At 61.7% G+C, this 13701-nt stretch overlaps 2 protein-coding genes across 18 annotated transcripts in view; both read right to left on the bottom strand.

Annotated features, from left to right (window-relative positions):
• Positions 1-3077: 3077 nt before the first annotated feature.
• Positions 3078-7998, bottom strand: STAC3 (SH3 and cysteine rich domain 3). Of its 2 annotated transcripts, none has more exons than XM_080369097.1 (12): positions 7774-7998; positions 6939-7008; positions 6297-6555; positions 6045-6142; positions 5693-5768; positions 5515-5609; positions 5326-5392; positions 4995-5044; positions 4747-4850; positions 4187-4238; positions 3823-3960; positions 3078-3577 (listed from the first exon to the last, which is right to left on the bottom strand). In XM_080369097.1, the coding sequence occupies exons 2-12, from the start codon at positions 7005-7007 to the stop codon at positions 3479-3481; spliced, it is 1107 nt and encodes a 368-aa protein (XP_080225223.1). In that variant the 5' UTR covers position 7008; positions 7774-7998; the 3' UTR covers positions 3078-3478. The 2 variants fall into 2 exon arrangements, with proteins under 2 accessions (XP_080225223.1, XP_080225222.1); XM_080369096.1 differs by having other exon boundaries at positions 6297-6528; positions 7774-7966.
• Positions 7999-8967: 969 nt separating this feature from the next.
• The window catches only part of R3HDM2 (R3H domain containing 2), a 61514-nt gene continuing 56780 nt past the window's right edge, over positions 8968-13701 (bottom strand). For 15 of the 16 annotated variants that reach the window (XM_080369087.1, XM_080369080.1, XM_080369092.1 and 12 more), the window contains 6 exons: positions 13291-13391; positions 12379-12548; positions 12053-12197; positions 11865-11965; positions 11289-11373; positions 8968-9674 (listed from right to left, as the gene is read on the bottom strand). In XM_080369087.1, coding sequence (XP_080225213.1) covers positions 9331-9674; positions 11289-11373; positions 11865-11965; positions 12053-12197; positions 12379-12548; positions 13291-13391 — 946 coding nt within the window. In that variant the 3' untranslated portion in view covers positions 8968-9330. Of the gene's footprint in view, positions 9675-11288; positions 11374-11864; positions 11966-12052; positions 12198-12378; positions 12549-13290; positions 13392-13701 lie in introns of those variants that run through there. The other variant, XR_013924499.1, reaches the window with a different exon arrangement.

Below are 13701 nucleotides of genomic sequence, written 5' to 3'. Positions count from 1 at the left end.
GTCTCCTGACCTTTCACAAGATGCAGCGAGAAATTGAGGTGATTAATCTGGCAGGTCAGGGTGGCTCCTCCACTCTGACATTCCCTGTGTGTACATACCCCACACGTATAGGGTGGGGTAGGGGGCAGACCCCTTTGCAGAAAGGGGCTGTAGAGGATTTAGCAGGGAGATGCTGAGCGTCCCCGTGCTGGCAGAGTCACAGCCCCTCTCTGCAAACAGCTGGGTCACAGCCAGGCTGTGGGCACCAGGAATGGGAAAATCACGAGCAAGACCGACCCCTAAACTTCTGCTCAGCCACCGTACAGCTGGCACAGGACCTCTGGAGCATGTGTTGCACCTGTGCCCACACCAGGAGAGGGTGCAGCATGAGGCCACCCAGCACCAGCCATCCTCCCCCACGCAGGAAGGCGGTGGCACTCTCAACCCCGTTGCTCATCAGGTGCAAATGTCTCCCCCCACCTCTGCTTGCCCCTCACATCTCACTTGCACCCTCTGGGGAAGGAGGGCAGCGGGGACGGGGCTGCACACGGCCGGAGGGGCTGCCAGGAGCACCTGGGCAGCCAGGATGCACATGGTCTAGCTGGGAGGGGGGATGGGATTCACCTCTTAATTTCCTATTAACTGCTGATCAATCCAATTAGATCCCGCATGTAATGAAGGCCATCTGCTTGGTAGGGCTGGGGCCCAACACTCCCCCCCTATCCAAAAGCATGTGCTACCCTGCACAGCCGCCGAGAAGTCCATGAGTGCTGGCAGGGAAGGGGTCTAGGGATGGGAGGCTGATGAAAGGGGTTTTACCCAATTTTCCAGATGACTCTAATTAAGTTGTTCTTTTCAGCTGTTAAATTAGCTGGAGCCCTCCTCCCTTCCCTGGGTGGTTCCCCCCTTCCCCTCCCTACTTCTCAGTTGCAGCAAATCAGCTTCCAGCCTCCCCCCCCCCCACCCCTTCTTCCCCCCCCCGCAGGGCTCTGCAAATAAATAAATAGACAGTCCCAGTAAAATTAACCATATGAGGAGCTGCAAATGAGGTGGAAAATTTTAATGGTTCAGCATTTAAAAGCTGTCTGACAGGAGGCAGGGACATGAGTGAGCAGGGAGGAAACAGTCCTGGGAGCTGTGTGTTGTTGTTCCTCCCCCTGCCCCCCTCCCCAGCCCCTCATTCCCCAATTTCCATTATTCTCTGCTGCCCGGAGCAGCACATGTCCCAGCTGCTGCTTGAGATGCTGGGACTGGGTGAGGACCCCCGAGGTGGGGACCAGGCATCTGCGCCGCTGCCTCCCCGATCCCGTAGCAGCCTCTAGGACACCTCTGGGGCCAGAGACCCTGCAGCCCCCAGCCCCTCGCGGGGCAGCGGGACCTGGCAGAGGTTAACTCAGGCCAAGCCAGGCGGCTCGGGACTGGCAGGTGACTGGCGCCCAGGGCCTCCAAGTCCCCGGTGAGCTGGCAGCAAGCCCCGGGTGAGGGGATGCAGGGACAGGAGCTGCTCTGGCTCCTGGGCAGCAGCAGCAGCAGCCCCGGCACAGCCCACCTGGCCAAAGGTGGGAGGCAGAGCCCCCCCGAAGCCGCGGGGGAGGCAGAGCCGCCCCCAGGACCCAGCTCCCCATCGCTCCCCCCGCCCCCAGCAGCAGCACGTCCCTGCCAGCGCGGCCCCCTCCGTGCGTGTGTATCTCCTGATTATTCCGCAGGCAGCGGAGATTGGGAGGCAGCAGCTGGGTCGGGCCTGGGGGAGCACGGAGACCCCTCCCCATGGTCCCCCCCACGGTGGTCCCCCCCGGGGCAGCCCATCCGGGGCTGGGCTGTGGGACCGCTGTGCGCCCCGGGAGGGGCCGGCAGCACCACGACGCCCTCCCGGGGGTCAGGGGTAGGGGGGGGCCGCTTTGCCCTTGAACGTCGTGTGTCCCCCCCGCCCCGCCAGCGAGGGCCCAGTCATGAATATTCACGGTGCGTGACACGGTCGGGGCGGCCGCGGTTGCCGGTGGAGGGCGGGCAGCGACCCCCGGCCCACCGTGAAGCGCCGCAGGGGGAGCGGGGGGGAGCACCGCACTCACACCCGCACCGGGGGTGGCGCGAGCCGGTGGGGGGGCTCCCCCCGGGCACCGGCTGGGCGCTGCCCCACGAGCCGCCCGCCAGGGGGCGCCGCGGCTTCCCTGCGCCCGCTGGGTCATTTGCATATCTTTGCATATGGCGCGCCAGCAGCGCCCCCGCCCGGCCGGCGGCGGCTCCGAGGGGCCGCCCGGGCACAGCGAGGCCGGTGCTCAGAGCCCCGCGGCGCCCGGCCCGGCCCGGCCCGGCCCGCTCCGGCGGGGTCCGCGGCGACCGCGACCTTGCTGCGGCAGCTGCCGTTACCGGGCGGTCCCGCCGGGCCGCCCCGTCCCGCGCTGCCCTGTCGCTATGGCGACGGACGGTACCGGCCCCCGTCGCCGTGGTTACCGCCGGCGTCACGGCTCCGGGACGTCACGGGCAGCCGGTGCAGCCGCCCCTGCGGCCCGAGGCCCCCGCGCCCCCGGAGCCCCCCGGCCGAGGCAGCGGGGCCGGCGAGGTGCCCCCCCCGCCCCCGGGGCGCCCGTTTCCCCGCCGCGCCGCCCGCCCGAGCACCTGTTACTGGCTCGGTGCTCGCCGCCCCCCCGCGCTCCAAGGACTCGTCCTGTCCCCGGGCCCTGTCACCTGTCGCCTGCAGCCCCTATTCGGGCCCCGCCGGGCCCCGCGCCAGCGCTCGGCACCGCGGGGCGGCCCCAGTCCCGTCGCGTCCCCCCCGGGGCTGCGGGCCGGTGAGGGGTCCTGCCTCCTGCCACTCCCGCCGACCGCGCCCCCCCCCCCCCCCCCCGGGACCCGCTGGGCTCCGACGTGCTCGGAACAGCCTTTGGCTGTGGGGGGCCCACGCGGGGTCCTGGGTACCGTGTTGGCGTGGGGGGGTCGGGGAGGGTGGATGGTGTGCGCACGTGTGTGTGCACACGCGCAGGGCACTGGTGTGTGCTGCACTGGGTGTCGCAGGGAGCAGGAAAGCACCAGCCGGGGCCACCGGCAGCCCCCCAGTGAGCCCCCCACCCCCCTAGATCCAAACCAGGGAGAGCTCTGGGTTGGGGAGCAGACATGTATTGCCAAAACTCAGGATTACACAGCCCGGAGCAGTGGGACAGGACCACACTGACACCCCCGAGGCACCCAGCACCCACCACCTCTGGTGGGGGGGAGGGCTAGGTGGCCTCCAAAGCGAGTCTAGGGGTGCCCCCTCCTTGCATCCAGTTTCTCTGAGGCCACCAAAAACCCCATGGGGGAAACAGCCGAAGAGGCATCCCCCACACTCTCAGCCTGCCCTGGTCCTGGCAGAGACAGTCCCCACCGGAGACCCCATTGCTGCAGGCATCAGGGATGGAGGTGCCCACCATCCTCATCCCCATCCCTGCCCAGTTCCGGCAGCTCCCTGCACCCAAGGTCCATCCGTCCCCCTGGGCTGGGGGGCCCTAGGATGCTGCCCCACTCAGATCTCCTGCAGGAAATCCACAGGGAAGAGCCCCACTTTGCGGCCGGTGTAGACTTTCACGTAACCATTCACCTCTTCACCCTTCTGTACCACGATCTGGGGGCGAGAGGGGGGCAGGTGAGACCCCAGGGCCCCACAGAGCAGGGGGACAGCAGCAACCCCCAGGGGAAGGTGGGGGGGGGCTGGGCAAAGCTGGTCTCGTCCGAGGGGCTGGGGGCAGTGGGCAGCATGGGGGTGGATGTGGGCCATGGCAGGGAGCAGCTGTGGGGTGCAGCGGGGCAGCCGTGATGGGTGGGGGCTGAGGGACCACGGGCTGTGACCACCACGTAGTCCAGTCTCACCTGATCCTTCTTCAGCGTGATCTGCCCGATCTCCCGGTTGCCCACGAAGGAGCGTGTCACCTTGTGCACCCGCTCACCTGCCCGCACCCGGATGATGAAGTTAGGAGGGAAGTAGCCAATTTTTTCACCGATCTTCCCCTGAAAGAAATCAGTGGATGGGTGCGAGGTGGGGATTGGAGCCAATCCATATGATCCCCAGACTCCCCCATGACAAACAGTCTGCAGGTCATGGGCTGGCATGAGGACACAGGAGGTCTAGGGGGCCGTGTCCCCCTCAGGGTGCGATTTGCACTCCCAGCTGACCTCTCCCTTTGCTTTAAGCTCTGCATCTTTCCCCTCCGCGCTTGCAGGACACCAGCCTTACCCGCCACCACTCCTCATTGGAATCATCAATCACCGTGATCTTCTCCCCTGGCCTGCAAAGGGAAAGAAGGGCTCAGTGTGAGGGGGGAACAGGTACCCCCTCGCCACAGTACACCTTGAGGCTGGCAAGGAAAATTACTCTTCCCACAGCACCAGCTCCTAGATCCCTGTGTCAGGGAAGGTCAAGGAATGCACGCAGCCCACAAGCTCGGGGACAGACATGACCAGCTCAGCCTCAGGTCTGGGGTGCAAGAAACCACATCAAGACAGACACCAGCAGTCTTGGAAATGAGGCTTGTGCCCAACACCCGGGAGCTGGGAGAGCTGGCTCGGAGAGCTGGGACCCCTGCTCAATGTGTAGCACACTGGGGCAGGCAGAAAAGCCACAAAACCCAAACCACAGCCAGCGTAGCCCTAATTTCTGCCCTCATTCATTCATTCAGAGACCCCTCCTGGCCATAAGACCTCACTGTTAAGGAGAAGACTTGTCCCCCTCCGCAACAGACATGCCACATCCTTCCCCTCATCACTCCTATGCCCATAATGTGGCTGGGAACTTACGGGAAATCTAGGTCATCTTTCTCCAGAGCTTTGAAGCGATAAAGTGCCACAAAATAGTGAGACTGCAGATAGCCACCACGCATCCCTGGCTGTGGCTTCTTGTTCTGAGGGAGGAGGAGAGAGGGGTTCAGGGCCCCAGAGAGGCTGAGGACAGCTCCAGGGAGCCCAGCAAGGAGATCCCGGCAGCCTCTGCCTACACTGCTCCAAGGCCGGGGAGTGGTGGCATGTAGGGTGAGGATGACGGATACCTTGTCATCTGCTGCGCTCTTCTCAGTCTTCTTGTCCCCTTCAGAGGTGCCTGGAAATGGGAGGAGGGGGGTTACACCTCTCCTGGTGCTGCCTCCCTGCCCCACAACCAGCCTCTTCCCAAGGATCTCCTGTGACCAGGTCAACAAGGGGAAGCAGAGAAGGTGGAGACCTGAACTGAAGTTTCCCCATTTCTGCAGAGTAAACCCCATCCTGGTGGACTCCCTCCCCATCAGGCTCCCTCCCTGCCCCATGCTCACGGCTGAGGCTCAGCTCCCCCCAGTTCCCTGCCTCTCCGTGTGCAGACAGCCCCGCTGCAGTCGCAGCACTCACCGCCCTCGGTTTTGCCTCCTTCTGGCTTCGTGGCCTCTGGCTCCTCATCCATCATAGCAGCCAAAGGCTGCAAGGCAGAGAGCTGTCAGGGGGTGCAGAGCAGGCAGGGAGGTGGGGGTGGCAATGGGGTGTAGGCTGTGGTGCTGGGACCATCGGGCATTTGGAGCGACAGGCCAACCCTGCACTCACGTTTTTCTTGTCATCCTGCCCTTTCTTGCGTTCCTTGTTGGCCATAATGACACCCGTCCGCAGGGTCTCGAACACGGGGTCGCTCCTGTTGTCTGCTGCAGGGGCACAGGGATGGTGAGAGGGGTTCAGCTCCAGGATGCAAGGAGATGGGGCACTCCAGCGTGGGGACAGTACTTACAGAGCAGGTCCTTGACGCAGGCGTATTGCTGGTCACTGTAGAGGGGTGAGCTGTATGCCCGGCGAAACCCTGGGGGCTGGAGGGAAAAAGGAGGTCAGAGCATCAGCCTCCACCCAGACCCTTGGGCCCTGCTGTGAGAGCTGAGGGGGAGCGGGTGGATGCTGGGGACCCAGAAGGTGACCATGCAGCAGGCAGGTGATGCCTCTGCGGTCCCCCCTCAGAGCCAGGAAGGGAGGTGGGTCATTGTGCCTGGGTCATGGCCACAAGGACCGAGCCGGCCACTCCCTGCCATGGTGCTTTGGTCTTCCCTGCGAGGGGATGCCCCAAGCCCAGGGCTGGTGGGAACACTCACGATTTTGCCAAAGCAGCGCTGCATCTCCACGTAGGACTGGCAGTGGTGGTGGATGTTGGTTTTGCAGTTCTTGCACCTCAGGCCAAATTTGTTGTTGACTGGCGGTGTGTGGGGGAAGAGGGGCAGAAAGGAGAGGCAATGTGACACTGCAGCTGTGGGCTGTGGGGACGGCTGGGCTGAAGTCCTCTCCAGCCTTGTCCCCCAGCACTCACCCTGGCCATGGCCCCCAGCCCCAGCCCCCTCAGGACTCACGGACAATCATGCGGGCACAAACATCACAAAACTTGGGCTTTTTGTAGTAATGATCTTTGAACTTGTGGGGTTTGTCATTGACAAGTTTCTGGGGCTCTGGAGGGGGCTCAGGCTCCTCCTCCTCTTCCTCCTCTTCCTCCTCCTCATAGATGTAGTAGATGGGTCCCCCTGAAGGGCTGACCAGCTCCCCATTGGGCTGCGGCTCTGGCGTTGTCTCCTCCTTGGGTTTTCGCTGGAAAAGTTGCTTCAGCTTCTGTAGCTGCTGGGGCAGGAGAGGATGCATTGCACACGGCAGGCATGTGGGGTGAGGCAGGCAGAGAAGCTGGTGCCTGGCCCCCTGCCCCTTTGCTCTGACCCAGACACTCCTTTGTCCCCAAGTGGGAAGAGACCCCAGGCACCTTGGGTCAGAAATGCTGTGAGGACAGGGACCTTCCTCCCGGTGCCATGAGGTCACCACAACAGGAGAAACTGTGACTCCTGAGCACCGTTGTGGCTGTGGGTACCCTGGGGAAAAGCCAAGCTGGGAAATGGCCACCCAGTGCCCTGCTGGGTCAGGAGCCCGCCAGGCATCCCCGGGCCCCACGAAGACTCCTGGGGCTGAGGCAATGCCAGAAAGTTGCTGCCCTGTGGGCACCCACTTACCCGGCTCCTGGGTTTCCCACCTGACGTGGGTGAAGCTGCTGGTGGCTCTGGCACTTCCTTCTCTGTCATGCTACAAGGGGAGAAGAGAGACATCACTTTGGCTGGGGCTGTTCCCGCTGCAGGTGCCCAGTGGGGGAAAGGAACAGCCAGAACTTGCTGGATGGGAAGCATCTTCCAAGCCAGTGCTTCCCTCTGCCCCAGCAGCACCACCTCCCGCCCCAGTAAGGGCCAGTCCCGCGGGGGTCATGTCCTGGAGCCCTGGGGTACCCCCTGGGCCCTGCTGCGCAGGCTGGGGGTGGCAGGCTCCCAGCCCAACGTGCACAGCACTGCTGCGTGCTCGTGGTGGATGTGGTGCCAAGCGCTGCCAGCCAGACCCTGGGCTACCTACACGTGTCCGTCTCTGTCTAGACTTCTCCATCTCAACCATTAAACTGCAAACGGTGCCACTCTCGGCCCCTTAGGACAAACATGCCTTTGACGCTGCCCGGCATCACCGTGCAGCCCTGCTTTCTTCTCCACAGAAGCCCCATGCTACCACGGGGGCAGGATCTGCTCCTGCATCCCCCAAACACGCCAGCTCTGACTGTCAGCCATCCCCACAGTCCTTCTACACAGACATCACTGGTTTTGGGGACACCTAACATGAAGCCCCCGCCACCCCCACCCCCCATGTCCCTGTGGAAACCAACTAGGATGACCAGCAGGGAAGAGCTGGGGAGTCCTGGGGCAAGGGGTGCAAAGAGCCCTGGGGTCCTGCAGCAGTGTGGGTGGAGCAGGGGCCCACGGGGGTCAGCAGCCACGATGAGGGGGGAGCCGCGTACGGGAACACACTTACGCTGTGTTTGGAGCTCTCGCCCTGCGATGAAAAACCCCGCCAAGTGTGGCCGATGTCGGGGCCCCGTTGGCTGCGGAGCCCCCAGCCCTCCGTGCCGGGTGCGCAGGGAAGGGGGCAGCTGCCCCAGTCCCCTGGCGGGCGGGAGTGACAGGCCGGAGGGGAACAGACAGCTGAGCGCTGGCGGAGGCTGACGCCGAGAAATTGGAGCCCAAGGAGGGGAGCGGGTGGAGAGGAGCCACCGGCTATTTGCGTTAGTGGTTGCTGGGCGTGCCAGGGGACACCCACCCCCTGGCATGGGGCAGCAGCGGAGCCGGGGCACACCGAGTGCTCCAGCCCTGATGTCTTGCTTGCTTTTGCATTTGAGACCCCTGCAGCTGGGAGAGGAAGAGCGGCAGCGGTGTGGTTGGGGTCTCTCATACGGCAGCTCAGCCCCATACCCTCCAGCCACAAATCCTGCTGGTCTGCTCCCTGCTGAGACAGAGCAGGGGACCCCACTGCCATCACGCTGCCCTGCAGCGGGTTGCAGGTCCCCAGAACTGGACCGGCACCCCAGCACCAGAGTCCCTGCACCCACGACCCTGCCAGGCTGTGGGTGGCAGCGGGCAGAGGTTTGCACCAGGCCTGGGGCTGGAGCTCACACCCCTTCCAGGCTCCACCAGCAGCAGGCTTCCTCCGCTTGCACCTGCTCTTGAAGGTGTAGCATCCAGATGCTGCAAGAGGCTGTGGCTGCTGTGCGCAACACCCCGGCGAGCGCGGTGCCAGCCCGACTCCTGTACCCACAGCGCAGGACACAGTGATACCTGCACCTATCGACTTCAGTGCTGCTCCCCTGGCATCAGGAGGAAGATGTTGCTTCCTGGCAGGGGATACAGCTGGGGACCCTGCCCCTCTGTTCTTGCCCTTGCACAGCTGCATGGGGCCAGCAGCTGGGGAAAGAGGCTACGACTACCCAAGTGGGGGGACCAGCCCCAGGTCAAAGTGCCCATTGCTCCTGGCCCAGCTGTAGCTCCCAGCCTTGGCGTGCCGCGAGCTGACAGCCCTCATAGGTGCCAAGCACGGGTGCAGGATCGGGGCAGGAACACATCCTCCTGCGAGTGCCCCTTCTGATCCTTGGCTGTCGGCTGTCATCTCACCCCGAAGAGACAGCACACACAGCCTCTACCACTGGTATTGGCAGAGAACGGGAAAGCAGCGTTAAAGTGATGGACAAGTTTTCTTCTTTTATTTAAAAACAACCCCCCAAATAAAATAAAACAAAAAAATACCCCCCAAATAATAACCTGATTAAATAAAATGTGCAGTGAACATACCAATCAACACCTGTATGTGCGGTTCAACACAGTGCTTAACAAAACAATATACACAGGGTAAGGTGGGCGGGCATGGGCATCACTCCAAAAATAATAATAATAAAAAAAAAATCAATTTCTTGTCTCTTAATTATGTCCATATAAATATATCCAGGAGGGAAGGCGAGAGGAAGGGAGGGCAGAAAGGAAAAGAGAAGGCAGAGGGAAGTGCCCGTAGTCCAGTGTGCTCTGTGCCCATGTGTGAGCCCTACTGTGAGCTGGCACGCTCCAGCACCCGCAAGTCATAGTTCTTTTTGGCCACACGCAGCTTGAAGCGGCTGAGGGAGTTATTGAGGCGGAGGGAGGCATTCTGGGCAGCCAGCGGGCTGGGAAACACGGCCACGATGGTGTATAAGGCAGCAAGGTCACTGTGCCTGCCGTTCTCTGGAGTCCCATTGTTGTCCCCGCCGCCTCCATCTCCACGGCGCCCCTGAGTCTCTTTCAGCCACTGGATTTTGGCACCAGCCATGGCAAGCTGGGTGAAGAGCTTGTCAGCCTCTGTCCGCGTGATGCCCTCGGGCAGGTCTGTCACTTCCAGAACTCGACCCAGTACTGCAGTGGAAAGACAGCACGTGTCAGCGGCAGCAGATTCTTGGGTGGCAACGGCACAGTGAGAGCTGACGCGTGGGCTCCTCGCTAGCTCTGGGGTTGGAGCAGGTCACCTCTACTTTGCCTGTGGAAGCAGCGCTTTGCAAAGCTGTCCCCACATTATGAATGTATTTTTTTAAGCCAGTCACTTCTTCCCCCTCAAACTGCCCCTACCATTCTGCTCCCTACAGTGCCCCATCCTGGTCCTTTCTGTTGGCCACATCCCGGTCCCCACACGGCCTGCTTCAAGAGGAGACTGGTATTTCCCATTTGCCCACAGCTCCAGTGGCACAAAGCCCTCCTTGCTTCCTTTGGCCGGGCTTGGCTTTTTGGTTAGGGCTTTCCCAGGTGTTCTGCCCCATCTTCCTATCCTGATCTTTGGGTACCAGGACCAGGAACTAACCCAGCTCTCCTGCTTTCTGTCCCTGGGAGGGAGAAAGACAGGCTGTGCTCACAGAGGACTCGTGCAGATCCTGAATGTGACGCTGCCCTGTGGGCCTTGTGTGCCCAGGTTAGCGTCATGCCAACCTCTTTGCCTCTGCTCTGTGGTACCCAAACACTTCTGCTGCCTCCTGCCTCGGCTTTTGGGCTTAGCAGAGGGCTGCCTGAACGGATTCTTTGCTAATATTAACGCGGCATCGTAATGAACATGCCAGCCACAAGGAGGGGGGCAGCTCTCTCGGAAGCAGCTCTTAAAGGGACCCCTGCAACCAGCTGCTGTTGTTGGTGACACGGGGGACAAGCCTCCAGAGAGCCAGTGAAGACTGCCTCACTTCCAGGATGCCTGGCTCACGCCCAGCTAGCAAGCCCTGTATTGCTGTGGAGAGCAGCCAGACTTGTGCCTCTCTCTCCGGCCCGGATGACCAAGTAGAGACCCCCCCAGGGTGAGGAACAGGGAGTCCCTTCCCCTTTGAGAGAGATGATCCGCTGGGGATTTCAGCCCTCGCAGCCACCCCTGGAAGATCCCCAAGGCCCTTTATAAAGTTGAGGGCTCTGCAGCTCCTGGCCCCCCTGGGAAATGGAAGCATGAGAGGGAAGAGTGACTTGGGAATGCAATGGTGGGAACAAGATCTCAGGGGTCTGGACACTCCCTTTCTGCTGAGAAAGAGGAATAAAAATGCACGAGTTCTGCCAGCTCTACCCGCTCAATCATTTCAATCCTCACAGAGGCAGGAACAGGGTCCAGGTGTCCTACTGCTCATCGCCGACTCTCCAAAAATTTCTCCCCACTCTTCCTCAGCAGCTTTGCTCAGAGCAGGCAGTGTTTACTGGGGTTCTGAGCAACCCCTGTCCCCCCACCTCCTGATGGGTGCAGCTCACTGGGACTGGCCCTGCTGCATGCCTCCCCCCGCCCCCCCCGGCCCCAGCCAGGCCTCGTGGGCTGTGGGGGTGCTGTGTGTGTGTGGGAGGCAGTGGCAGGCAGGAACTGCTCTCCACAGCCACCCCCAGCAATGGGTTCTGTGGGATGCTGCTGCGGGGCAGAGATGGCACCTGGAGTCTCTGCCAATGCCAGCTGCCCCCGGGCAGTGGGGACTAGTCAGAGGGCAAAGGGGGAACTGCTTGAGGAGGGTCACTTGCCTACATCACTTGTCCCAAGGTCAGTGGATGCAGACTTGAGGGCCTGTCTCTTGCTCCGGTTTCCATGTTTCATTCCAGTCTGCCCCTTAAAGAATAGAAATGGTTGTGTGTCACCTGAGGAGACCCTGCGGCCTCACCATGCCCAAGAGCATCCTGGGAGCAGGGGCCAAGACCAAACATGACTGGGCCATGGCTGCAAAGGGGAATGAGGACACCCGGATGAACCTTGCACACACTGGCACCTCTGAGGTGACACCATGCTTGGGTGACTTAGGTGAGATCAAGGCACAGCCACGGTTCCAGGACACTCAAAGGACTCGGGGCTGACACTGCTTCTGGGTAAAGCTGGGAGCAGGATGAAATCTGAGCCCAGTGCCAGGCTCCAGGGAAATCCATTTACCATGGCAGCTCTGCTGCGGGGATGGCAAGAGCGGGGGCAGGCAGCCTGCTGCCCAACCGAGGGGCGTCCGCAGGGCAGTGTGTGAGACCCGCTTCTTCCAGGGGCAGGGGGGTGGGTCTTGCTCTGCTCTGAGGACAGTGAAAGGGTGGGCAGAGAGGGGTTTGGGCCCATTTTACCTGGTGTGCATTGTAGTTGGGCTGGTTGTGGAGCAGTGGTGGGGGACAGATAGACAGATTATACTGCAGCGGCTGGCCCAGCAACGAGTAGCGCCCATCACCTGTAAGAAAGAAGCAAGTGTTTGTAGGGGTCTGGAGAAATGGCCGGGAAGACCCAGCCCCGTGCTGTCCCCACTCCCTTCCCTTACCTTGTGCTGGGCCCATGGGCCGGGGGAACTGCGTGAGGACAGGGAGAGGGCTCAGCCCCGTGCAGACACTGTTGAGGTTGGTGACGGGAGACGGCGTTGGGGACTGGGTGGGAGATGTGATGGGGCTGTTCAGCTGGGTGCTGGCCTGGGGGAGGGAGAGTGTTAGACAGCCCCAGTGCTTGTGACTGGTCCCACACCTGACTCACCACCATGGGTGACCCACCCCATCTCCCAGCCCATTCAGACAGCTCGGACGCTGGTGTCCTCTCTCTCCTGTCTGGCTGCTCCCAAAAGATGAGCTGCCACCTTCCCAGTCCTCTCAATACCTGAGCACTGGTGTCGGGGTTGTACAGGTCTCCTGGCTTCTGCCCCCGCTGGTCCAGGCTGTAGTACTTACAGTGGCTCCACTGCACCACGGAGGGGTTCTGGGGGGCCTGGGGGCCATTGGGTACATTCAGCTGCATCACAACCACGCCAGGGCCTGATGGAGACACCCCTGGGGAGAGATGACAGCAGCAATATTGGCCAGGCTGTGTGCAACTCTGCACTCTTCCCTACGACACCCCTTCTGTACTCTCTCCTCTGCCACTCCTGCCTGCCCATCTGGGCTGAAAAAAGGTCCCACCAAGACCTGGCTGGGATCCCTCTCTGATAACAATCACAGCTCGTATCAGAGAGTGATGACTTTTAATCCAGGAGAAATGCGAGCAGAGGGAACAAGCTGAAGGCAACTCGGGTGACCTCTCTGAGCATCGCAGCAAAACTTCGGGCCAAGGATCTAATCACAGAGCTGGGCGCAGAGCTCGAGTACCCTGGCTCCAGCTCTTGCACCAATTCACCAGGCCCCAGCTCACTTCCCTGCAGCTGGGACAGGATGCAGGAATCCTGACGCTCCTCTCATCCACAGGTTCCCTGGTCCCACGAGCAGCCCTGGTGACACCAAGCCAGCAGAGGGAGTCTGCAGCCCAAGGCAGCTCCCTCTCCCTGCTCCTAACCCTGCCTGCCCACCTTGGCCAGGAGATGCCAGGCACAGGCCAGCCATCAGCATGGAGCGAAGTCGCTGTGCCATGTCCTGGTAATTCCCAGTAAGCTGTGGGATGGGCAAGACTAAGGAAACCCACTGCACAGGAGCTGCCAGCCTTGGCTCTGAATTGGCAGTTCTGTTCACTGCAGCCCCTACAAAACCTGATCCCATCTGTGCAGAATCAGTGCCAACCCTGACCGGTGGCCCCTCTTACCTGAATACTGCTGCTGCATCTGTGGTGGGCTGCAGGGTGATGGGGACTGTGGCATCTGATACTGTTCAGAGCCAGGAGGCTGAAGGAACCCCACCGAAGGGCTGTGAAGCAGAGAGTGCTTTGGTGAGGTGCTGGGGATGGGGAGGAACAGCCTGCCCATCTGTGCAAGCAATCACCAGCTCCCTCAGTACTTGAGATGGCTGGAAACACAGCTGCCTCTGGAGGGGCAGAGGAAGCACTGCGTGCTGCAGGACAGCTGTGTCCAGGAAGCACTGACTACGGGAGCTAGGACTGAGCAAACTCAAGAGATGACCAGCATCTGCGGTGCTCGGCCACCTCCTCTAGCAGCAGGAATAGGATGCTATGCCCTGTCAGTAGGGCAGCAGGACCCCCTTCTCCCCAGGGCAGGCC

The sequence above is a fragment of the Falco punctatus genome, assembly GCF_963210335.1.
Source record: "Falco punctatus genome assembly, chromosome: 18".
NCBI lineage: Eukaryota > Metazoa > Chordata > Aves > Falconiformes > Falconidae > Falco > Falco punctatus.
Note: the sequence above shows the minus strand (reverse complement) of the source record. Positions and strands in the feature narration are given on the sequence as shown.